Source organism: Heptranchias perlo, chromosome 3 (assembly GCF_035084215.1).
Source record: "Heptranchias perlo isolate sHepPer1 chromosome 3, sHepPer1.hap1, whole genome shotgun sequence".
Taxonomy (NCBI): domain Eukaryota; kingdom Metazoa; phylum Chordata; class Chondrichthyes; order Hexanchiformes; family Hexanchidae; genus Heptranchias; species Heptranchias perlo.
Genome location: NC_090327.1, coordinates 29,222,686 through 29,249,079, shown reverse-complemented (window position 1 = coordinate 29,249,079; position 26,394 = coordinate 29,222,686). Strand labels below are relative to the sequence as shown.

Below are 26,394 nucleotides of genomic sequence, written 5' to 3'. Positions count from 1 at the left end.
GACGTGGGAACGCTTTGAGTGGCGTCCCCACTTCCATGTCCCCTTTCACCATCATCCCACTCCTTCCACTCTGCTGGATGATAGTTTGGAGGACTTGTGTGAAGCCTTGGAAGGCCAGTTGTAAGGTATCTGTCAGCCTGTTTAAGGCGGCAAAATGTTGCTCAGGCCGTTGTCAGAGCCTGAATGGACTCATTGTTGAGCTGTGCTTGAAGCTCGATGGAGGCTAGCCTTTCCTCCATCGAGCTTCAAGCACCTACCCGTGACACTATCTCAGAGATGCCTTCATGTCCCTGCGACGCTATCTCGGAGATACCCTCCTGTACCTATGCCACCATTCCCCTAATTCAGGAGTTGGACTCCTCCATCCTCTGCACGATTGTGGAGAGTGCGCGTGGCAACTGTTCCAGTACCTCGGCAATGTGCTACTGGCCCTCGAAGACTCTCCTTTTCATGGCTGGTCCCCAGGGTTCAGCATCTGGGTCCAGCTGAGCAGCACCTGAAGAAGAGTGCTCCGCGTCTGTTAAGACCACCTGGTGTGACGTGCCCCCTCCAGTCCTTGCCCTCTACCGGGCATTCTGGCACCTCTTCTCCGATCAAGGCAAAACACAGAGGCGTGATTGAGTGATGGTTGCATGGTGACCCACTGCATGCATTGGTGGGGGTGAGCTTGAGGGAGATGCATGGGAGGGTGCGTGTGAGACATAGCCATGAGATTGTATGAGGATTGGGTTGCGTGGTAGTGTTCGAATGGGAACTGGGGCGGTGAGTAAGTGCAGGCAAGGTGAGGATGATGGTTGAGTGGATGTGAGGAGTGGTGCGAGAGCGTTGTGGTGGCAGTGCAGAAGGAGTTGTGTGGTGGTGGAGGTGATGTGGAAGACTGAATGTGGGAGAATGCGTAAGTATACTCACTTTGGCAAACCTGGTTAGGTCATTAAAGCGCTTCCTGCACTGGACCCAGGTTCGGCACACATTGCCTCTGCTGCTGACCTCCTTGGCCACCTCCAGCCAGGCCTTCATGGTGGCGGAGGGAGGCTACCTCCTCCCATCCGATGGAAAAAAAATTCTCTCCTCCTCATCCCATCGAGCAGCATCTGGAGTGAGGAGTCTGAGAACTTTGGAGCAGCCTTGCCTCTGGCCTGCTCTATGATACAAAATTGTTTCTTTGCTGCAGGAGGAGCATTGGAGGACTGCCCCTTTAAATAGGGCTCCTCCTGCTGACAGCCTGTGATGCGGGCGCGCAGGTCTGGAACGGGAAATCCGGAAGCACGTGTAAGTACCTTCAATTAGGCTGCGATCGCACCCCGAGTTCACATGCGCCCAGTCGACCCCCCCCCCTGCTGCCAACCTGCCTCCCTCCTAATATCGGGCCCATAGTGTGTTCTGTGTATTCCTGGCCCAGACTTCGAGGTGAGTGGGAGGCGGTGGGTTCAGGGAGCTACTTAACCATTTCCACTGGCTGTGAAATTCACCCTGTACTGGGGGCAAGGGAGTCTTTGTGAAATCAAGGAATGGGAAAAAGACTGAGAGTTCTTCCGAGAGTTTATGTTTGCCAGATCAGGGGAGCTATACTGCATGATCCATGGACTAGGACACTATTAATATGGTGGGATGTTGATAAAATAATGGTGCTTTACTTTACGGAAGTAAGGTTTTTTGGTCAGGAGCGACAGTGAAGTGCTGTTTATTATACTATGACCGGATTCGAAATAAGTGCTATTTTGGCAATTGCTGTCAGCAGTTTCTGTTCAGGCGTGTTGTGGAATTTTATTTTTTTACTTGTGGTACACTTGACAAAACAGATTGCTTTAAGATTGTGTTAACACAGCTAGAATCCCAGTATGAAAAAACAGTGCCAGCGGTGGGCTGTGACCTAACATTGTGTGACAGGCATTTAACATTGTAATTTCAAATAACCATCACCTACAAGTGTAACGCATGCTGCAGATAAATGTTGACACTTCTATAATGCACTTTCCCATTAAGTTACTATGATGTAGGACATTTCAATGCATTTTCAAATAGATGTTGTGACCTAATTGGTGTGTTTAATATATAATTTGTATAGAATATTCAGCATAATTTACCACTGTTTACAACACTAATTGTGAACGATGTGTTATGTATTGAATTGATGGAGAAACTGGGCAAGAAATGGTCACAAGTAGTTAGAGTCATAGAGTCATAGAGTTATACAGCACGGATAGAGGCCCTTCGGCCCATCGTGTCCGCGCCGGCCATCAGCCCTGTCTACTCTAATCCCATATTCCAGCATTTGGTCCGTAGCCTTGTATGCTATGGCATTTCAAGTGCTCATCCAAATGCTTCTTGAATGTTGTGAGGGTTCCTGCCTCCACAACCCTTTCAGACAGTGAGTTCCAGACTCCAACCACCCTCTGGGTGAAAAAGTTCTTTCTCAAATCCCCTCTGAACCTCCCGCCTTTTACCTTGAATCTATGTCCCCTTGTTATAGAACCCTCAACGAAGGGAAAAAGCTCCTTAGTATCCATCCTATCTGTGCCCCTCATAATTTTGTACACCTCACCTTGGCAATTGCTGTCAGCAGTTTCTGTTCAGGCGTGTTGTGGAATTTTATTTTTTTACTTGTGGTACACTTGACAAAACAGATTGCTTTAAGATTGTGTTAACACAGCTAGAATCCCATTGTGTTCGCCATTCCTAGTACAACAGGTTAACCAGTGAAATAAGTCACCCTTCTACTTAGTGGCTTAAAGTGTCATGTAACTAGTAACCCATGGGCTTTAACGAGCACCATCTTTTTACTATTAGTCCACAATATACAGTCTAATTGGTGTGAGCATAAAGGATGGAAGGATAGAATCATAGAAATGTTGGTGCTGAAGGAAGCCATTCAGCTCATACTGGTGCTCTTTCACCAGAACTGTCTGTTCGAATTCAATTTGCTTGTTCTTTCTCCATACTCTTCAATATCTTTCTTTGTACTTATCTAATTCCTTCTTAAATGTTGATAATACTTAGATTTATATAACGCCTTATCTCGTTGAAACCGCTCAAGTACAGTGAACACTAATAAATTTATTATAGCATCTGCAATCTAATTGTGATTCATGTTACGCTGGCAAAAATCCAGTGTCCAACATTTGTGGCATGATAGTGTAAGAAATTAATAAGCTGCTTGCCAAGGTTCAATAAGTCTGTGATTTTATAATGATTTTGAATCCTGGATGGCTATTAATTATTTTAACTTAAAAGAAGTAGATAGCTTTTAGCCACATATGAAAAAACAATATTAATGCATCTGAGCAGACATGCTCTCATTACCTTGTGTCATTTTGAAAACTGTATTCCTTAAATGTCAGAATTTTCTAAGAATTTTAATGAGTAGTATACCTTAATTAAGCAGTATTAGTAGTAAAATTGGTAATGCTGCAATTCTATTGCTCAAAATTTGATGAATTTCATTTTATGAGTTACTTTTTTCAGTTTCATTAGAAATAATGGGCCAGATCTTGCTGGAAAAGTAACTCTGTTAATGACATACAGCATTATTAATGTGCAAATTGGCTAGCAAGTTCAGGGATTAAAAGATATGTCCTGAGTTGCGAATCTCCAGCACTTGTTTGTCGATTTACGCCGCTCCGCTGTTTGCTTTGCACAAACGGCATCCCGCCTTTAGCTGTCCCGTTATATTTAAGCACTTGCTGGCTTTGCACATTAATTGCCCGTTAAACTCGATGCAGAAAGTTAGTGCTTGTAATTAGAGCATTAGTACCCTTTTAACAATGAGATAATTGTAAATGACTGCCAATCAACCTCTTTGGCCCAGAAAGGTGACAATTTAAACTGTTCACTGTCACTTCTGCATATAGTAAATTCTTCTTAGAGATTTAAAAAGTTTATTATTTTTTTGCTTACTTTTTTTTTTCTCTCTCCAATCTTTCTTTCCCTCTCTTTATTTCTTTTTCTGTGCCTGATTTGACTCTAATTCACCCTCCTTCATCGTTACTCTGTTTCTTTCTCAATCCTTAAATCTCATTGGTTAAGGAGATAGATTGTTGGTCCCGTATTCATGAAGGTCCCAGATACCCCGTTATCAGCTCACACTTCCAGCAAGTTACGTGCAAAAAAAATTTCGAGCTGGAGGGTGCAGGAAAAAGTCTAACTAACTGCTCCAGCAAGATTTGGCCCATTATTTTCACCTACCTTTCCAGGGCTGCCATATTCACTGAGTAAACTGAGGACACTAGTTGCATGTTCCTTAGGGCCCTGTTTCCCTAACAGCATGTGGCACAGGGATAGATTTGGTCACTGTATCTGACCCAACCTAGAATTGTGTGGGACTAGGTAGAATATGAACCATTTATACTCTTATTGAATACCCTTGGAAAAGAAGCAGATAGGTTTCTTTAGAAAGCTACATAAAATGCACTTCTATTTAGAAGACCCATGGAATTTCAGTTACACCTACCTAGGATTAACCTGATGTACTTTACTCTTAGTAATGAATTAAATTCATCCCATGAATGAATTTTTTTAAATATTCAGTTGTAATCCTTGTACAGCAATAAATTGGATTAGATAATTTGCAGAAGATGTCACCAATATGGTGGTTATAAGAGTCGTCTTTGCAGATTGCAGGGGAGTGGAATCTCTGTGGATTAAGTTGTGTTTGTAACTTTTTTCAATTTTGTTTACATACTTTCACTAATTACATGGTACAGTCTACCCTGATGGTGTAAATTAATTTGCTATATGTAAGTTGATCCATAACTGCATATAGCTTTTGTGTTCTGGCATTGACTGATGTGCTTCTGGAACAGTGCATAGTGGCTTTGAAGGCAGACACAAGATTCGTTTCTGACAGAAGAGTCAATGCAGTTAGTACAAACCACGTGTAAACATCAGTAGCGGGTGCTGGACAAAACACGTCTATCACAAGCATTGTTAGCTAAGTGCTTGAAAAAGGCACAGCAGGGATCACTGGCCAGTGGTAATTTGCTAATTCAACAGCTGCTTTATGGAGTAATGATTTTTGTCTCTTTTCAGTCTGGCCATTGTTAAATTGAAACATTACTATCATTGGTTGGGTGTCAAACAACACAACTGACTAATGAAATATTCTGATTGGCATGTATGACTAGTCATTGTGATCGTGGTGCATTATCTCTCCTGAATGGCCTCCTCCTGTTCTCCTTGTTCTCCTTAACTGCTTGGTAGCCTTTAACACAGTCAACCACACCATTCTTCTCCAATGTCTCCCGCTTGGAGGGACTGCCCCTGCTTGTTTCCATTTTTACTGTTCTGGCCGTAGCTAGAGCACCTCCAGCATTGGCTTCTCTTCCCTTACTATTTTTCTGGCCAGCCTCCCATACTCCATTCTATGTAAACTTCAGCTCATCCAAAACTCTGTTGCCCAAATCCTATCCCGGGTCAAGTAACCCTCAATTGTCACCCCTACCCTCGTTGGTCTACAGTGGCTCCTGGTCCCCCAGTACCTCCGATTTAAAATTCTCATCTTGTATTTAAATCCTACCGCCTCGCCCCTCCCTATCTCTATCACCACCACCCCCCCCCCCCCCACCCCAGTCCTGTTCTCTCCGTTTCTCTGGCTCTGGCCTCTTGTGTATCCACCCTCCCTTTGCCCCATCATTGGCAGCCGTGTCTTCACTTGCATGGGCTCCATGCTCTGGAATTCCCTCCCTAAATTCATTGCCTCTCAATCTCCCTCTCCTTTAAGACCCTCTTTGAAACCCATCTCTTTGGTTGCTATCTCCTTTGGCTTGGTGTCCATTTTATTTCTGATTGCACTTCTGAATCACCTTGAGATATTTTTCAGTATTAAAGGCACTATATAAATGCAAATTTTTGTTGTATCGGTGTGTTAATTCTCACACTTTATGGTCTCTCTGTGGGAGATTGCCAACTTACTGACAAAGTAGAGCCAGTTTTTCCAGTGGGCACATGCTAGGATTAAAATTGGACAAATTCACTTTGCATAGAAACTCTGCATTGAACCTCTGTTAATTGATTGTAATCAGTTTGAGTTGATTTTTAAGCTAGAAATGGAGGTCTGAAAGTACAAGTTTATTCAGGTGCTACTTATTTTTTTTTCATTTATGTGTATGCATAGATGTTGAACAGCTTTTATGTTAGTCAAAAATTTGAGTACATGCCTGTAATGATCTTCCATGTTTGCTTTTTCTTTGCAGAGATAACCAAAATAGAGGCAGGAGAGGGAAGCGATGAAGAAAAGTTTGTTGATGTGGTCAGTAACAAAAACATGAAGTTGGCTCAAAAAGTGTTAATTCCTGTAAAGCAGTTCCCTAAGGTAAGGAACTGGATTGAGTATATTCATAAGCCATTCACATTTTTGAATTACACTGAAGATTTAGAGATGATAAGCTACCTAGATAGCTCAGGTTTGATTCACAGTGTGAGTTAGCTTAGCTAGGGTGACAGTTAGGCATACTACACTTGGTCTCAGCACCCCTGGTTTGGGAAGGGGAGAATCAGTTGTGTTTCCTATCCAATTCTTGCATGTTAAGTTACCTATTAGAAAAATACTATGATTGGTAAAGGGATTTTTTTTTTAGAATTATTTTGATTTCATATGTTTAAGCATTTATTCAAATACTTTCTTTGTTGGTCTCTTTTTTTGCTTCTTTCCAATATTTGAATGGGGAAGAATGATCACAACAATTTGATATTGGACTACGAGGTACACCATATAATTGCTTTTTAAAAAAAAGCCTAGTGAGAAATTGATATCACACTGTTTGTACTGTGCTGTACTGGTCACGCTCATGTCAAGTCTTAATTAGTAGCAAAATGCATCTGAAATGGGTTATGTCATTAGTCTGCACTGTAAACTTTCCCTACCACAATACTGATGTATATTCACTACATAGCTTAAGAAAAGAGCTTCAAAAATTAGAACCATAGAAAAGGTACAGCACAGAAGGGGGCCATTTGGCCTATCGTGTCCATGCCGGCTCGAAAAAGTACCAGGTGCCCATTGTAATTCTACCTTCCAGCACCTGGTCCGTACCCTGCAGCTTACAGCACTTTAGGTGCAGGTCCAGGTACTTTTTAAAAAGAGTTGAGGGTCCCTGCCTCTACCACCAATTCGAGTAGCGAATTCCATACACCCACCACCCTCTGGGTAAAAATGTTTTTCCTCATGTCCCCTCTAATCCTTCCGCCAATCAGCTTAAATCTATGTCCTCTAGTTCTTGAACTCTCCGCTGGGGAAACAGGTACTTCCTGTCTACTCTATCTGGGCCCCTCATAATTTTGTACACCTCAAACAAGTCACCCCTCAGCCTCCTCCGCTCCAAGAAAAACAACCTCAGCCTATCCAATCTCTCCTTGTAACTGCAATTTTCAAGCCCTGGCAACATTCTTTCAATCTTCTCTGCGCTCTCTCCAGAGCAATTACGTCCTTCCTGTAATATGGTGACCAGAACTTCACACAATACTCCAGCTGTGGCCCTCCAGCGTTTTATACAGTTCCATCATTACATCCCTGCTTTTGTATTCTATACCTCGGCTAATAACGGAGAGCATTTTGTATGCCTTCTTTACAACCTTATCTACTTGTATTGCCACCTTCAGGGACCTGTGCACATGCACTCCAAGGTCTCTCACTTCCTCTACTCCTCTCAGTATATTCCTGTTTACTGTGTATTCCCTTTTACTGTTTGCCCTCCCTAAATGCATCACCTCACACTTCTCCGGGTGAACTCTGTTTGCCACTTTTCCGCCCACTCCACCAACCCATTGATATCTTCTTGGAGTCTACAGCTATCCTCTTCACTATCAACTACACGGCCAATTTTTGTGTCATCTGCAAATTTGCCAATCATGCCCCCTACATTCAAGTCCAAATCATTAATATATACCACAAACGGCAAGAGACCCAACACTGAGCCCTGTGACACACCACTGGAAACGGATTTCCATTTGCAAAGACAATTAGCTCAGTCTACTATTTTAGATTCACATTAAGTGATTATTCAAACTTGTAATCTGCCTGTCCAGATATTTCCTCTAGATTAATGAAAAGTGAACGTTTTTATCTGGTTGCTAAATTTGGAATTTAACCATTGGTCACAGCAGTATAAAAACTGTAGCATTGTAAGAATTGCTATAATTGTATTGGTCGTGGAACTGAGCAATTGGTGGGAAAGAACAAGCACTGTATTGGAACAGTTTCACACTTCATTTTTAAAAAACTGATTCTAGCTGTCATCAAGCCAACCAGTTTTGGCATGATACAATAATTCAAAGCCATCATTCACAAGTTCAGATTCTGTTCCACAGAAGCATTTTAAAAGGTGAGGTGTTAATGTTCTGGGTGGGACGGTTCATCAGAACATCCACCTGGCTTTCTCTTTCAGATGCTCATGGATTTGCTGTGTACTTGCAGCATTTTCTAAAGCTGAAAGATATTTTAGGTCTTCAGCTTGCATGCTGGAGTGATGCTTGGAAAAAAAATGCATTCTGAGCTAGCTAGAATGTAAATGTCATGACCTGATACATCTTACTGTAAAATGCATTGAATTTATATTTAACTGTTGTGGGAAAAATCACCACTCGGAGTCAGACTTAAAGATTCAACATGCAGTTTATTGGACAAAGCTTTGGGAGAAGGACTGGACACTCCGTAGTGAACGCAGCTACCTTCTCAACTTTAAAATGGTTGTCATGCTTTTTTATACCTTTGAAATACAGATTTTCAGTAGCTTTTACATCATTAATCTTGATTACACACATTAACCAATTAAACCCGCATGGCAACAACGGACTGCTTACACATTAACCAATTAAGTCCGCATAGCAACAACGGACTGCTTACGCATTAACCAATTAAGTCCGAACAACTATTATCGCCTTAAGACAGTATGCCTTTGTTTCACGCAGTCTGGTTCTATAGTTTTATCAGTTCGTTGTGAAATGTCTTTTGTATTCCCAGTCTGTAAGCCAGTTCTGGAATGTACAAACTCAACACTTTTAACTGTCTTTCCCACAGTCACAGAATCCATTTTATTTAATAGTGTCCCTTTGTTTAATAGAATCCATTTTGTTTAATAGTGTCCATTTTGTTTAATAGTGTCCATTTTGTTAGTAGTCAAGCGTTATATTTAAGCCTTTAATTAAGGTTAGTCTAATCTACACAAAGCGCATTTCAGTGTGGTTTTAGGGTAAAGACCACCGCCATGTACCCAATAGTCACTTCATCATTGCCTTTAACCCAGCAGCCCAAATTTTACGCTAACATTAACCTTGAGGTTTTTGAATTAATATGTGTGATTCTTCACTGGTTACTGAAAATTTTACTCCTGTGCTGAAGGCTATGTTAAAATTTGGTGTGAGATGGCTAATATGTGGTTTTTTACTGTAGCTTCCTGGACAGCTTTTTACACACCAGTTCAACAGTTCAGTGGTGCTAAGGTTACACCCTGAATTATCTGACTAAATATGGCTCAAAATTCACAAACATCAATATTGGACTACTGAATTTTATTCCCAAGGTTAAAAGTACCTACTTTATAAAGGCTCTGCATTCACTGTTGTAATACGTTAAATATAAAATGTTGTGTTTTTAATTTTGGAACAGATTTGTCTAAAACCCAGAAATTTTAGTGACATCTTGGCTATTTATAATTCAAATGGTAAAATTTATCAAAAACACACTAATTATTTAACCTTGCAGAATGGGTATGTAATTGGCAAATGAATTTCAAGTGTGAGGTATTACATTTTGGTGGGAAGAATAAGGAGGCCAAGAACTGCTTAGATAATAGTCTAAATGAGGTAGTGGAGCATAGGGATCTGGTGGTACAGATATACAAATCACTAAAAGTAACGATGCAGGTGATTCAGGCCTTTTTTTAAAAAAAAGCACTGGGTTCATTTCTAGAGGGATAGAGTTGAAAAGCAGAGAAGTTATATTAAACTTGTATAGAACCTTGGTTAGACCATACTTGGAGTACTGTGAACAGTTCTGACCCCCATATTATAATAAGGATATAGAGGCACTGGATCAGGTGCAAAAAAGATTACTAGAATGATACCAGAACTGAGAGGTTATACCCATCAGGAAAGATTGAGCAGACTGGGGCTCTTTTCTCTCGTAAAGAAAAGACTGAGGAGTGACCTGATAGAGGTCTAAGATTATGAAAGGGTTTGATCGGGTAGACTTGGAGAAGATGTTACTTCTTGCTGGGAAGACCAGAACTAAGGGCCATAAATATACAGGATTGTCACTAATAAATCCAATAGGGAATTCAGGAGAAACTTCTTTACCCAGAGAGCAGTTGGAATGTGGAATTAGTTACCACAAGGAGTAGTTGAGGCAACTAGCATAGATGCATTTAAGGAGAAGCTAGATAAACACACGAGGGAGAAAGGAATAGAAGGATATGCTGATAGGGTTAGATGAAGTAGGGAGGGAGGAGGCTCATGTGGAGCATAAACGCAGGCATGGACCTGTTGGGAAGAATGTCCTGTTTCTGTGCTGTACATTCTATGTAATGTAATTTTTAAACACTGGATTTTCAAATTGTGTCCTGGACCTAACAGGCCCAAGAGGTCATCAGATTTTGGTTTATTGTCCCATTTCTGTATTTGCTATCTTACAGCAACAGAATTAACATGCTACTAACAAAATAAACTGTTTCCTTTGGGTAGCTGACTTTGTCTTTCTCAAGTTAGGATAGGGGAACCTGGGAATGTATCAGTATTTGCAGGTGTGCCTAGGAGTGTGTCAGTATTTGCAAGAGTCCCCAGCTAATGGTTTGAAAATCTCTGCTTTATCTTTTTTTTACACAGACATGCCATGGCACCAAATTATTTTTTCTGTTTCTCGAAGGGAATGGGAATTGCAGATGTCAAATGTTTCGTACCGTTAATTTTTTTAATTTTTGGAATATGGGCATTGCTGGCTAATTATCATTATTGCTTAAACTAATTGAAACCCCTGTCAAGCTAAAGGCTGCACTGCATTTGGCAACAAATCAAAGCTTACACTTTACAAAAGGGAAATATGTGAGATATGACTTTACCTTAGGGCTAGCATTTTGAGAACCTCGATTTAGTGTAAACAACCAAAGCCAGCAATTGTGGTTTTGTGATAGTGGGGAGGTTTTATATCCACTGAACCTGACTGCTGAAGAGGGAAACACAACTATATGGTAATTTTAAATGTACTGGAGCATAGTGGGTACCTATTTGGGTGAATATAAAATCGATATATTTCATTCAAGGGTCTTGGATGATTTTCTGAAAAAAGTAGCAGTCATTTGAGTTTAGACATTGTGGCCTCGATTTTAAACCCACCCCACCCCTCCCCTGACGGGCAGGAAAGGGTCGGGTCAGGGGTTAAAATTGTGAAATTTAAAAATCCCGCCTCCAACCCGCCACATTCCTGGCCATCATAATACTAACTGTGGCGATTCAGGCCGTGGACAAGACTCCTGCTAAAAGCAGGTGGTGGGCCCACTTGAGATGCAGAAATCACGGCTTCACTGTTGCAGTGTAGGAAACATGGCAGCCAATTTTCGCACAGCAAGGTCCCACAAACAGCAATGTGATAATAACTAGATAATCTGTTTTAGTGATGTTGATTGAGGGATAATTATTGTCCAGGACACCGGGGAGAACGCCCCTGCTCTTCTTCGAATAACGCTGTGGAATCTTTAACTTCCACCTGAGAGGGCAGACGGGGCCCAGTATTAACATCTCATCCAAAAGACGGCACCTCTGACAGTGCAGCATTCCTTCACTACTGCACTGAAGTGTCAGCCTAGATTATGTGCTCAATTCTCTGGATGATGATGAAGTTTTTAAAGAGTGTGAAAATGAGGAAAAGAAAAAATAATGGGCAGGATTTTAACTGCCAAGCCTGGGTGGGTTGGCAGTGCAGAAGGAGATGTGGGGTGGGGGCGGTGATGTGGCAGACGGAGTGTAGGGGAATGAGTAAGTGTACTCACTTTGGCTGACCTACTGAGGTCATTGATGCGCCTCCTGCACTGTAAGCAGGTGGGCGATATGCTGGTGGTGCTGGTGACCTCCTCTGCCACCTCGAGCCAGGCCTTCCTGGTGGCAGAGGCAGGCCGCTTCCTCCCACCCACTGGGGGGAAGATCTCTGTCCTCTCCCTCCTCCTCCTCACCCTATCTAATGATACCTATAGTGAGGCATCATTAAACTGGGAGCAGCTTTCCCCCTAGGCTGCTCCATGCTGTACTTTTTGCTATTTGTTGCAGCATCTGTCAGTGGAGGACTGCCCCATTAAATAGAGCTCCTCCAGCTGACAGATCTTACTGCGCATGCGCAGTCCGCCCGCCGCGCAGATCAGCAGTGGGGAACCCGGAAGACCAGGTAAGTGACTCCAATTAGGCTGCGATCGCGCGGGGGGCAGACTGATTTCACCGGGCGCGTTACCCACGCGCCCAATAGCCCCCCCCCGCCACGAACCCGCAGCCTTGGTAACATCGAGCTCAATAACTCAGAGGCAAAACCACCATCTCTCAGCTGATCTCTAGTCTGTACTGATCTCCGCTGCAGCAGCGGCAGTGGCGCTATAACTGGGTGGAGCATCCTGTGTTAGTGAAGACAAAATTGGCCAGGATTCTCTCTTGAAGAGGTGACTGCTTGGATAGAAGATAGGAGTGCAGTAGATGTTGGTCCAAAGTTTCCACTAGATGGCGCAGGCATTTTCAGAACAATCCGGCGGAATTAGTGCAAAACATTGAAGAATTTCTAATTACGCTGGGTTTAATTTGAGCCCACATAATTAGAGCTTCCGCGATCTTTTGCGCTGGCTTAAAAAAGGGGCTGAAACTAGCCTGGCCCTCAACACTGGCCACATGCCCACTCGAAACAGTGAGGAATGGTGAGTTTCCGCCAATTCCACTAGCCTGCAGCCATTTGAGGAGGGTTTTAAAATTAAGCTAGTTTTCTGAGACGCAATGGCACTAGTAGGCATGGTTTAAACACTTTTAAATAGTAAAAAAATATAAATTTACTAAAACTGACTAGTGTACACCAATGAAAGTAGGAAATACTTCTGTATAGTCTTTTTGAGTCATTTTCAGAGAGTTTAAATCAGGTTCTCAGGCAGAGGTCTGTACACCTTTATTAAAAATGCTTATTTTTAGTGATAAACCCATTTTTAGTTGTATTAATAAAACTACACCAAGTTACCACTCTTAAATACATCAAAGAATATTTTTTGATTGCAAAAAAATAAACAATTACACTATGTTAAGCTGCCACATTGCACTGATTCATGGCAGAACTTACGTATGTGATTATGCTAAAGCATTTTAGCAGAAACTGAGCATAAAATACGCCAGTGCAATTTTTGGGTGCAAATTCAGAACATAAGAAATAGGAGCAGGAGTAGGCCATTCGGCCCTTCAAGCCTGCTCCACCATTCAATATGATCATGGCTGATCCTCTATCTCAATACCATATTCCCGCTCTCTTCCCCATACTCCTTGATGCCTTTTGTGTCTAGAAATCTATCTAGTTCCTTCTTAAATATATTCAGTCACTTGGCCTCCACAGCCTTCTGTGGTAGAGAATTCCACAGGTTCACCACCCTCTGAGTGAAGAAATTTCTCCTCATCTCAGTCCTAAATGTCCTACCCCGTATCATGAGACTGTGACCCCCTCGTTCTGGACCCCGCAGCCAGGGGAAACATGCTCCCTGCATCCAGTCTGTCTAGCCCTGCCAGAATTTTTTATGTTTCAATGAGATCCCCTCTCATTCTTCTAAACTCGAGTGAATACAGGCCGAGTCGACCCAATCTCTCCTCATACGACAGTCCTGCCTCCCAGGAATCAGTCTGGTGAACCTTCGCTGCACTCCCTCTATGGCAAGTATATCCTTTTTTAGGTAAGGAGACCAAGGGCCTGATAGTACCATGGCGGCGGGGGGTAGATTGGGCGCATGGGTAACGCGCCCGGTGAAATCAGTCTGCTCCGCACGCAATCGCAGGCTGATTGGATCCACTTACCTGTTCTTCCGGGTTCCCCACTGCTAAGCTGCGCGGCGGGCGGACTGCGCATGCGCAGTAAGGTCTGTCAGCTAGAGGAGCCCTATTTAAAGGGGCAGTCCTCCACTGACTAATGCTGCAAGAAATAGGAAACATTACAGCATGGAGCAGCCCAGGGGGAAGCCTGCTCCCAGGTTAACGATGCCTCACTCCAGCTCTTATTGGATGGGGTGAGGAGGAGGTGGAGGACAGAGATCTCCCCACCCCCCCCCCCCCCCTTCCCCCCCCAAGCGGCTTGCCTCTGCCACCAAGAAGGCCTGGCTCCAGGTGGCAGAGGAGGTCACCTGCACCACCAACATATCGTCCACCTGCATACAGTGCAGGAGGCGCTGCAATGACCTAAGTAGGTCAGCCAAAGTGAGTACACTTACTCATTCCCCGACACTCCGTCTGCCACGTCACCGCCCCCACCCCACATCTCCTTCTGCACAGCCAACACTACTCTGTCACATCACCCCTCACACCCACTCAAACCTCATCCTCATCTTACCTGCACTTACTCACCTCGCCAGTACTCATCCCACCACTACCACTCAACCCAATCCTCATACAATCTCATGGCTCTATCTCATACTCACCCTCTCACGCATCTCTTTCACAGTCAGCCTCACTCAACCTGCCACTACCTGTGCTGCAACCACAGGGCATGCATCACAAATGTGCAGTAGGAAGCGTAAGGCAAATGTGTCGTGAGCATGAAGGGAATGCACAAGGTTGTTTGAGGGTTTGTCATGGTTTTTACTTATATTTAATTTCTGATCACCTCATTACATATTATATTGGCCACATTACATATTATATTGGCACCACTACTGCCACGTCTTTGTGAATCTTGTCTGTTTTGTGCAATAATGCCCTTTCCTGAGGATCACAATGAAGACCCACAACTGATGCCACCCATTGTGTCACTGCAGAGTGGGTGTCTGTGTATTCGCAGGGCTCTTTTGTGCAGACGACTGAGAGACGTCGGCGATGTCCCTGGTGGCACCCTGGAAGGATGCGGAGGAGAAGTTGTTGAGGGCAGTGGTGACTTTGACAGCGACAGGTAAGAAGATGGTGCTCGGGCCAGCCGGGAGCAGCTCGGCATGAAGGAGGCTGCAGATGTCCACGACTACATGTCGAGTGACTCTGAGCCTCCGTGTGCACTGCTGCTCAGAGAGGTCCAGGAAGCTGAGCCTCGGTCTGTGGACCCTGTGGCGAGGGTAGTGCTCTCTGCGACGCATCTCTCTCTGCGGTTGCCCTCTCTCCTGCTGTGCAGGTGGATGTGTCACAGCACTGTGTTGTGGAGCTCCACGTGTCAGAGGTGGACGGCGTGGCCAGCGAGGCTGGTGATGCTGTTCGCTCTCCGTGGAGGTCATGACTGCAGCTACAGTGGCCCCCATCCGGAAGATGTACATCTGAGGGGGTCCGCAAGGTAGGTACATGTCTCTGGACCCCGGGGTAAGTGTGCAAGTTGGTGAATTTTGTTGTTAGGAGGAGGGTGGTGGAGGCCAAACTTTGTCCAAAGTGACAGAGTGGCCTCCTGCAATGAGTGAGGGTCTCTCACCCACCCCCCCCCCCCCACCTGTCAGATGGACCTTTGCAGCTGCCACAGGCTGACAGCTGCAACATGTCCATTTCAACTGGGAGTGTTTCTCCCAGTACGGGAAACAGTCTCAGTCAGTTGCAAAATCGCATCCCTGCTAAAATAACAAGTCAATCAGGTCTGTAAACAACCTGAAGTACCTGTTCAAGTACTTTAAGTGGCACCCCGCCGGCTTTAATTGCCGGCGGGAGTCCCACATGGGGGGCTGCGCGCGCCTGTGAGTGCGTCAGTGGGGAACCCGGAAATGGGGCGGGTTGGAGCCGGGCTGCCGACCCGCCCCGGGAATCCCCGATTTTTGCAGCCCCCCCGCCACGAACGCACCCGATTGCAGGTGCGAAAATCAAGCCCCAAAACTGCACACACTACTCCAGGTGTGGTCTCACCAAGGCCCTGTACAACTGCAGTAAGACATCCTTGCTCCTGTACGCAAATCCTCTTGCAGTGAAGGCCAACATACCATTTGCCTTCCTAACTGCTTTCTGCACCTGCATGTTTGCTTTCAGATTTTGAAAATCTAAATATACTACATCCACTGGTTCCCCCTTATCGACACTGCTAGTTACACCTTCAAAAAATTCTAATGGATTGGTCAATCACGATTTCCCTTTTGTAAAACCGTGTTGACTGTGCCTAATCATATTATGATTTTCTAAGTGCCCTGTTACTATGTCCTTAATAATAGTTTCTAGCATTTTCCCTACTATTGATGTCAGGCTAACTGGCCTATAGTTCCCTGTTTTCTCTCCCTCCTTTCTTGAATAGCGGGGTTACATTTGCTACCTTCCAATCTGCAGAGCCCGTTCTTGAATCTCGGGAATTCTGGAAGATCAAAACCAAATTGCGCTCAAATGCCTTGCGCCCAAAGCGAAAACGCCAGGCCATAGTGTTCGTGGATTTTCAGACGGTGTTTGACGAGGCTTTTTTTTTTAAAAAATAGGTGTATGGTATTAAAGGAAATTGAGCAGCATGCATTGAAAGTTGTTGAGCAACAAAAAACAAGGCCCCGATATTTACGAGGAGGCCGGGAGGGAGCGGGGGCAAGGTTTAGTGGCTGAGAAACCTGGAAGTATGGGTTTCCCTGAAATCCTGACTAATTTAACAGCAGGACCTGATTAATATTTTTGGACTCTGTTTCCCAGCCGCAGCCAGCCAGATTGAGAGGCTGACTGGCTGTTGGGCGGGTAGGCCTGCGGCACCAGGCCGCTGCCAGGGAGGGAGTGTGAGGTTGGGGGGGCGGAGAGATTGATTGGGGTGGACATCGGGGAGGGGGCCCGGAGAGAGATGTCGCGGGTTGGGGAGTTTGCCGGGGTGGGTCGGCCAATTGCAGTGTCGTATCTCGGTGGGGTCGGCCAATCCGGGGGGTGGGGTTCAAATTGCGGGGATGGAAGCAGATTTGCTTCGTGGGCCGGTGGGGGCGGAAGCACTCCTGCTCCTCTTGGCTTACAAGCAGTGCTGGAAAGGCACTTACCTATTGGATCCAACCGTTCTCGCCTCCCTTCTGCTGCCAGGTTTCCCGAAGCCTTAGAAACACAGCCAGCCATCCTTAAACCTGAAATAGAAGTAAAATCTGAGGCACGCAGCCTCAATAAAATATTTAAATTAGGGACCTGCCTCCAGAGAGCAGGTTAATTTTCCACACACCCCCTCCCAACGCGCCTCCGTTAAAACCAGCGGGTTGGGGTGGTGTTTCCCCATTTTTAACCCCCCAGCCCCCACCCATCCTGGGGGATTAAAATTACCCCCAAAGTGTTGGAGTAAATGGGTGTTGCTCCGGATTAAAAAAGTGTGGAAAATGATGTACTCCCATGGGCCACTGCTAGGTCCATTGTGTTCTCAGTGTATATATAGATGTTTTGTACTTGCCATAGGGCGCACAATCGAAATTTGCTGATGACATAAATATAAAAGGTTTGAAAAACAGTGAGGAGGACTGTAAAAGAACTCAGGAAGACACACTGTTTCGTGGAATGGGCAGATAGGTTGGAAAATGCAATTTAATGTGGACAAGTATGAGGTAATGCATTTTTGGAAGAAAATCCAGGAATGGGAGTATGCAATCAATGGAAAGATGATAGATTAGGTGAATGGGCAAAACTGTGGCAAATGGAATTCAATGTAGACAAATGTGAGGTCATCCACTTTGGATCAAAAAAGGATAGAACAGGTTACTTTCTAAATAGTAAAAAGTTAAAAACAGTGGATGTCCAAAGGGACCTAAGGGTTCAGGTACATAGATCATTGAAGTGTCATGAACAGGTGCAGAAAATCATCAATAAGGCTAATGGAATGCTGGCCTTTATATCTAGAGGACTGGAGTACAAGGGGGCAGAAGTTATGCTGCAGCAATACAAAACCCTGGTTAGACCACACCTGGAGTCCTGTGAGCAGTTCTGGGCACCGCACCTTCGGAAGGACATATTGGCCTTGGAGGGAGTGCAGCGTAGGTTTACTAGAATGATACCCGGACTTCAAGGGTTAAGTTACGAGGAGAGATTACACAAATTGGGGTTGTATCCTCTAGAGTTTCGAAGGTTAAGGGATGATCTGATCGAAGTTTATAAGATATTAAGGGGAACGGATACGGTGGATAGAGAGAAACTATTTCCGCTGGTTGGGGATTCTAGGAGTAGGGGGCACAGTCTAAAAATTAGAGCCAGACCTTTCAGGAGCGAGATTAGAAAACATTTCTACACACAAAGGGTGGTAGAAGTTTGGAACGCTCTTCCGCAAACAGCAATTGATACTAGCTCAATTGCTAAATTTAAATCTGAGATAGATAGGTTTTTGGCAATCAAAGGTATTAAGGGATATGGGCCAAAGGCAGGTATATGGAGTTAGATCACAGATCAGCCATGATCTTATCAAATGGCGGAGCAGGCACGAGGGGCTGAATGGCCTACTCCTGTTCCTATGTTCCAATGCTGAAGAGCATAGGTGAACAGAGAGACCGCTGGAATCACATACATAATTCCCCGAAGTTGTGAGTGCAGGCAGATGAAGCCATAATAGGACTGACCGCATTTTGGATTTTATAAATAGGTGTATAACAACAACAGCTTGCATTTGTATAGTGCCTTTAATGTCGTAAAATGTCTCGAGGTTCTTTATAGGAGCGTTAGCAGAAAAAAATGGCTAACAGAAGCATTTGAGCTGCTCGGCCTGCTGTGGCCGAAACTCACAATGAACTCCACTTCCGATTTCTGTTAGATTGGTTTATGAGGTTAACAGGGGCTAACAGTTACATAGTCAAAGCTGACTAATCAGATGCAAGAACCACAAGGAAAAAAAACAGCCATTTTTGTGCCTGCTGGCCTCTCGGGCCATCTCTGGTGTTATTTTCCCTAAACTCCAGCCATTTCTTGCTGGCTCACAGTGCTCCAGTTTTTCCACTGTTGATCCCTGACTTCTAATTTGTCCCACACCCATCCAACACCTCTGCTCTGCTTGCTGGTCAAAGTGTCAATCAACTGTAGTCAACTGTCAACAGCAATAGGGGCAGAAATTGTTTGCTGCACTTCCAGACATGGTTGTGGTATTGACTTGAACTGTGCAGCAAGGTGCCTTAAAGTAAGAAGCCGGTTAGGTGAATTACCTATGAATTGGTTAATTCAGATTTAAGGTGATTGGCAAAAGAACCAAAGGCGACACGAGGAAAAACTTTTTTACATAGCGAGTGGTTAAGATCTGGAATGCACTGCCTGAGGGGGTGGTGGAGGCAGATTCAATCGTGGCTTTCAAAAGGGAACTGGATAAGTAATTGAAGGGAAAAAAATTGTTCCAAATGTCAGGGACTCTGTTCAGAACTGGCCCACTCCACTGCCTAGGCCCAGGTCCATCTTGGACATAGTGACTATTCAACCTTATTCCAAGAAAGAAAGAATATATTTCTCCATTTCAATTGAAGTTTATATTTTTATGACTGAGAGCAGAACAGGAAGGCAAGCAACTAACTAGAAAACTTATTAGTACACACACACACACACACACACACACACACACACACACACACAATTCTGGCAAGTGTTAAAATACAGGAGTTGATTCAACATTGTATGCCCATAAGTTGACAGTGTCTGTTGATGTTTATTTTCGTCTTTTATTATAATATTGCAATATCCATTTTTTTTGGCTGTGGCAAGAAGCACAGCTTACAGTCAGCTTTGAGCTTAGTGAAGGAAACAGCAAAAAAGCATGTTCTAATTTTTGGATAATATTTTGTCATAGTGTGTGTGTGTGTGTGTGTATATATACTAATAAGTTTTCTAGTTTGTTCAAACTTTACATATATGTAGAAATTTTCTTCATCCCCCATGCAAAAAACAAGTCACCTAGTGATACTGTGCTTTAAGAAAATAACAGAAGTCTGATAATTTCTTCCTTTAACTCTGCTGAGTCATAGGGAGTAACTTTAACCTAACCTGCAGGGCGAGTTTGGTTTGGTTGCCTGTTTTACAACCTGCCAGATTTTACACTCCATTGAATTTTAAATGGGCATGAAACATGCAGCTGAACTGAACCCATCAGTTTCCTGCCTGGTGGGTTTGGGTAAAATCACGCTAATAGTGTTACTTTGAGGCAGGCTTTCATTTCTCTTTCCTTCACAGCAGGTGTATTCCTGTTGTCACCACAACCTTGAAAAAGCTTTGCAGTTTCATGATGGTGTTTTTTTTTAACCTCATTCCATATTTTCCCGATTGCATCACTTGCTGTGGGTTTTGAACGCAGGACATTGAGCATTCATTTTTTAAAATTGCATATTTTTCCATTGTACCCAATGTGGTATTCTACCAATACATTTTAAATTTCCAGCATTTGCAATTCTTTTCTTTGTTTTTTAGTGTAGTGCTATAACTGATTTGGGTGATTCCGTAATTGATCACAACCGACCAAACACTATATCCAAAGCTGTTCCACTTAATGTACCTATATATAACTAGTGGTGAACAGTGTATGCTGCTGAAGTAACGCCAGCTAGTTACTTTATATTTAATGTGCCAGTGAGCAGAACGTGTTGTCACCAACTAGTTACTGCACATTCTGCAACATATGCTTTGGTCAGCAATGGCAAAACACCTTTATCTGAACTTCCCCCTTGATTATGCAGGTTCACGAACAGGCAGGAGGAGTGGCAGGGCATTGCATTCTGCAAGAATACCAATTGAAGATGACAGTTTTTGCTTTGCAAACAGATTATTGGTACTGTACATCTCATCATAGTCTATTGTTTAAGCGTGGGAAAGAATCTTACAATTTGTTAACAGAAGGAGCTTGGAATGAAATTAATTCCCATGCTGAAACTATAGATTTTGGTGATAAGGGGATATTCAGATGAATGTGTTAATCGTTTCTATGTTATCCCACAGAGTCAAAGTTTACGATTAAGATATTTAGTGTAGTTAATCTGATCTGTACCACAGAACCTCATCAAATAGATATATCCACACAGATGAATACAGATTGCAGTTTTGACAACGACAGTTGTTACAAAATAGAGCACTATAAAATTAAACTACCTAAAAATCGAATTCCACTTTAATGAAACTGTCTGGAAATTAATTGAATATAATCAGTCTCTAATGATCTGGCTGTGAAAGCCATTTTGAGGGAACGGGTAGCAATAACAAAAGCTTAAAGATAAAAGAAACAGGAGATGAGTGTAAAGGTCAGAGCACAGTAAGGAATAAAGATAACATAAATGGTCAAGAAACAAATACAGTTATAAAATAGAAGTATAAAAGGACTTTTAAAAATGAAGTAAAAGGAACAACTATCAAAGATGAATTAAACTGCCTGTACAGCAATGTACAGAGCATCCAAATTAAAACAGGGGAACTGGAGGCAATAATCCATAGTGATGAGCCAGATGTAGTAGGAATAACTGAAACATGGCTACATAAAGAACAGGACTAGCAACTAAAGATTGCAAGCTTTAACATAATCAGAAAGGATAGGGAAGGAAGAAGGGGGAGTGTGGGGGTGGATTAGCTGTACTAATTCGAGATAACATAAACAGAATCCATATGGATTCAAATAAAAGATAAGAAAGGATCAATCACGCTAATAGGGGTATTACAGACCACCTAATAGTGGAAGGAGTTGGAGGAAGAAATATGAAAACAAATATGTGAAATGAGTAAAGGACATAGAATTAAAATCATGGGAGATTTTAACTATCCCCAAATAAACTGGCAAGAAGCGGTAGGTAAACGTAGGTACATTGGAGTTTTTACAATGTGTGCAGGACTCCTTTCTTACCTAGTATATGGAAGGCCCAACAAGAGGGGAAGCACTTCTGGATCTAGTAATGGGAAATGAAACAGAACAGATAAGAAAAGAAAGTGTAGGGGAACATCTAGGCAATAGCAATCACAACGTAATAAGGTTTAACATGAAGATTGAGAAGGGCCTAAGTAAGACAAAGATCAAAGTAATAAATTGGAGGAAAAAAAGCTGGTTTTCAGGGATGAGAATGGAACTATGGAAAATAAACTGGAAAAATTTACTGACAAGCAAAGAAATAGAACAGCAGTGGGAAACATTTAAAACTATGATCAATAGAGTCCAGAAGAAATATATCCCACTAAAAAGCAAGAACAAACTAGCCTGTAATGTTACACTATGGATGAATAAAGAAATAAGGGCAAAATTGAAACTGAAGAGCAAGCCATACATGATGTTCATAGACAACAAAGGAGAGGATGACAAAAAGGATTATAAGAAAAGGTCAGGAAAGAAGTTTTTTTAAAAAAAAATTAGGAAAGCAAAGAAAAGCATCTGCACATATTAAAAGAAGTTAGGGAAGAGATAGCAGAGGCATATATTATTATAAAAATTAATTAGAAAAGGGAATAGTGCCAGAGGATTGGAGGACAGCAAATGTGATTCCTATATTTAAAAAGGGAGATGGAACCAGTCCAGGGAACTATCGACCAATTAGCTTAACATCAGTTGTAGGAAAGATAATAGAATCCTTACTCAAAATTGTAATAGAAAAACATCTAGAAACCAAAAATATAAAGAATAGTGAGCACAGATTTCAAAACGGAAGGTCATGCTTCACTAACTTTATTGAATTCTTTGAAGAAGAAACAGAAAGAGTAAACAAGGGTAATGTAGTAGATGTAATATATTTGGATTTTCAAATGGCCTTCAAACGGACTTCAAGGGTTAAGTTACGAGGAGAGATAACACAAATTGGGGTTGTATTCTCTAGAGTTTCGAAGGTTAAGGGGTGATCTGATCGAAGTTTATAAGATATTAAGGGGAACAGATAGGGTGGATAGAGAGAAACTATTTCCGCTGGTTGGGGATTTTAGGAGTAGGGGGCACAGTCTAAAAATTAGAGCCAGACCTTTCAGGAGCGAGATTAGAAAACATTTCTACACACAAAGGGTGGTAGAAGTTTGGAACGCTCTTCCGCAAATGGCAATTGATACTAGCTCCATTGCTAAATTTAAATCTGAGATAGATAGGTTTTTGGCAACCAAAGGTATTAAGGGATATGGGCCAAAGGCAGGTATATGGAGTTAGATCACAGATCAGCCATGATCTTATCAAATGGCGGAGCAGGCACGAGGGGCTGAATGGCCTACTCATGTTCCTATAAGGTACCGCGTAGTAGACTCGTGACTAAGGTCAGAGTATGTGGAGTCGGGGACAAGTAGCAGAATGGATAGCAAGCTGGCTACAAAAGAGAGTAGAGGTTAAAGGTAGTTACTCCGACTGGCCAAAGGTGTGAAGTGGTGTTCCACATGGATCGGTGCTGGGAGCACTGTTGTTCACCATTTACGTAAACGATTTGGACTCAGGAGTCGGAAGTACAATTTCAAAATTAGCAGAAAACACCAAATTAGTGGTATAATTAATACCGAGGATGGCTGCAACAAAATACAGGAAGAGACTAATAAACTTGCAGAATGGACATGTAATTGGCAAATGAATTTCAATATAGATAAGTGTGAGGTATTACATTTTGGTAGGAAGAATAAGGGGGCCACATACGGCTTGGACAATAAGAGTCTAAATGGGGTAGAGGAGCAGTGGGATTTGGGGGTACAGATACACAATTTTACTAAAAGTAGCGATGCAGGTTAATAAGGCCATAAAAAGAGCAAACCAAGCACTGGGGTTCATTTCTGGAGGCATAGAATTGAAAAGCAGAGAAATTATGTTGAACTTCTATAGTACCTTGGTTAGACCACACTTGGAGTACTGTGAACAGTTCTGGTAGAACGTCTCTAGAAAAGAGAAGACTGAGGAGTGACCTGATAGAGGAATTTAAGATTATGAAAAATTGGGTAAACGTGCAGAAGATGTTTCCTCTTGTGGGGGAGACCAGAACTAAGGGCCATTAATATAGGATCGTCACTAATAAATTCAATAAGGAATTCAGGAGAAACTTCTTTACCCAGAGAGTGGGTAGAATGTGGAACTCACTGCCACAATGCGTAGTTGAGGCGACTACTATAGATGCATTTAAGGGGAAGCTAGATAAACACATGAGGGAGAAAGGAATAGAAGGATATGCTTATAGGGTAAGATGAAGTAGGGAGGGAGGTGGCTCATGTGGAGCATAAACACCAGCATTGACCTCTTGGGCCGAATGGCCTGTTTCTGTGCTGTACATTCTATGTGACTGTCATTTTTAAAAAATCTTACATGATCTACAAATAATAAAACTTGCCGTAGAATAGCATACTGACCTAATTCAGATGGGTTCCATGGTTAGTGGGTTGATGCTATTGGAGAAACCAGTAACATTGTCTTTGAATTAATGTAAATGTTGCTGCACTTATCTGCAAAGGAGCATTCCTTTGTGCTGTCTTGTGTACCTATAAATTTTCAAGTAATCTGATTATAATAAAGGAATTTTAAAGAGAAAAACAGAGTATTAGAGGTTCCAAAGTTCCCTACATAATTGGATTTGTGTAGAATAGGTGCCCTCTTAATTGCCATTTGTGACATTGTGGGTTTAGTCATGGAGGTGTCTTATCATTTTGACAACCCATCTATAATTCTGGCTGTTCCCTCCATGCTTCCCAAAAAAAATCACATTTGCTGTCAGCTCCTGACTAAGTAGACTCAGCTGACTCTTGTATCCAGATTGCAATATATCCTGTCGTCAGTGGTAACACTGCTCATAATCCATGGTTGTATGGTTTCTGCTGTTGCTAGGATAGAGTTCTTTTTTAACATGAATAATTTCTCAGGAGAGGAAGAAATGTAAATTTTAAAACAAAGTTTCATCAGTTTTTTTTCTTTAGAAAATTGGCACTCCATGTTGAGAGATCAGAAATGAGCAGGAAGCAGACATTTAGGGGAAAAATAGGAGGAAATAATAGAAAATTATGTCTGGCAATTATTTTTTATGTGTGATATAAATAATTTTAAGTAAATTTATTTCCTTTTATCTTCAAACAATGTGTACATTCATTTGTGTCTGCTTACATTAATACTGCAGAATTGAGCTAGATGTTGAGCTAGGTAGTGGATAGATCTGGGCCAGGCATTAATATCAGTATTTCTAGTATGTTTGGGGACTAATCTAATTTCCAGCCATCTTCTAGTATCAGTCAGATAATACACACTGAAGCATATGTGGTAAATGGGGATTGTATACCGGGGTAGCATAAGAAAGTGCACCTCCTACGTTTCAACAGTGACTACACTTCAGAAGTACTTCATTGGCTGTAAAGCACTTTGGGATGTCCTGAGGTCATGAAAGGTGCTATATCAATGCAAGTTATTTCTTTAGATAACTGTAACAAGGGAAGATTTACCAACTTAAATTTCACCATTTAGAAAATAAATTTGCTTCTTGTTTGAAAAATGTGAACTAAATGGGAACCAAGGGTCTGGCGAGAATAAGGAAAGAAATTAGTATTAGTAAAAAATAATAGTACTGGAGAAATTAATGGGACTGAAAGTCGATAAATCCCAAGGACCTGATGATCTACATCCCAGGGTTTTGAAAGAGGTGGCTATAGTGGTAGTGGATGCATTGGTTGTTGTCATCTTCTAAAATTCTATAGATTCTGGAACGGTTCCTACAGATTGGAGGGTAGCAAATGTAACTCCACTATTTTTAAGAAAGGAGGAAGAGAGAAAACAGGGAACTACAGACCTGTTAGCCTGACATCAGTAGTAGGGAAAATGCTAGAATCTATTATAAAGGATGTAATAATAGGATACTTAGAAAATAATAATAGGATTTGGCAGAGTCAACATTGATTTATGAAAGGGAAATCATGTTTGACAAACCTACTGGAGTTCTTTGAGGATGTAACTAGTAGAATAGATAAGGGGAAACCAGTGGATATGGTGTATTTGGATTTTCAGAAGGCTTTCGATAAGGTCCCACACAGGAGGTTGGTGAACAAAGTTAGAGCACACGGATTTGGGGGTAATATACTGGCATGGATTGAGAATTGGTTAACAGACAGAAAACAGAGAGTAGGAATAAACGGGTCTTTTTCAGGTTGGCAGACTGTGACTAGTGGGGATCGATGCTTGGGCCCCAGCTATTCACAATATATGTCAATGATTTGGATGAGGGGACCAAAAGTAATATTTCCAAGTTTGCTGATGACACAAAACTAGGTGGGAATGTGAGTTGTGAGGAGGAATCAAAAAGGCTTCAAGGGGATATAGACAGGCTAAGTGAGTGGGCAAGAACATGGCAGATGGAATATAATGTGGAAAAATGTGAAATTATCCACTTTGGTAGGAAAAACAGAAATGCAGAGTATTTTTTAAATGGTGAGAGA

The 26,394-nt window shown here is 42.5% G+C and overlaps 1 protein-coding gene across 3 annotated transcripts in view; it reads left to right on the top strand.

The window, feature by feature from the left end:
• Positions 1 to 26,394, top strand: part of LOC137311272 (KH domain-containing, RNA-binding, signal transduction-associated protein 3-like) — a 245,473-nt gene that overhangs the window by 87,509 nt on the left and 131,570 nt on the right. For all 3 annotated transcript variants that reach the window (XR_010960287.1, XR_010960286.1, XM_067978581.1), the window contains exon 2: positions 6,189 to 6,307. Coding sequence is in view for 1 of the 3 variants with exons in the window: in XM_067978581.1 (XP_067834682.1) it covers positions 6,189 to 6,307 (119 nt within the window). In the remaining 2 variants the exon portion in view is untranslated. The remainder of the gene's footprint in view (positions 1 to 6,188; positions 6,308 to 26,394) is intronic.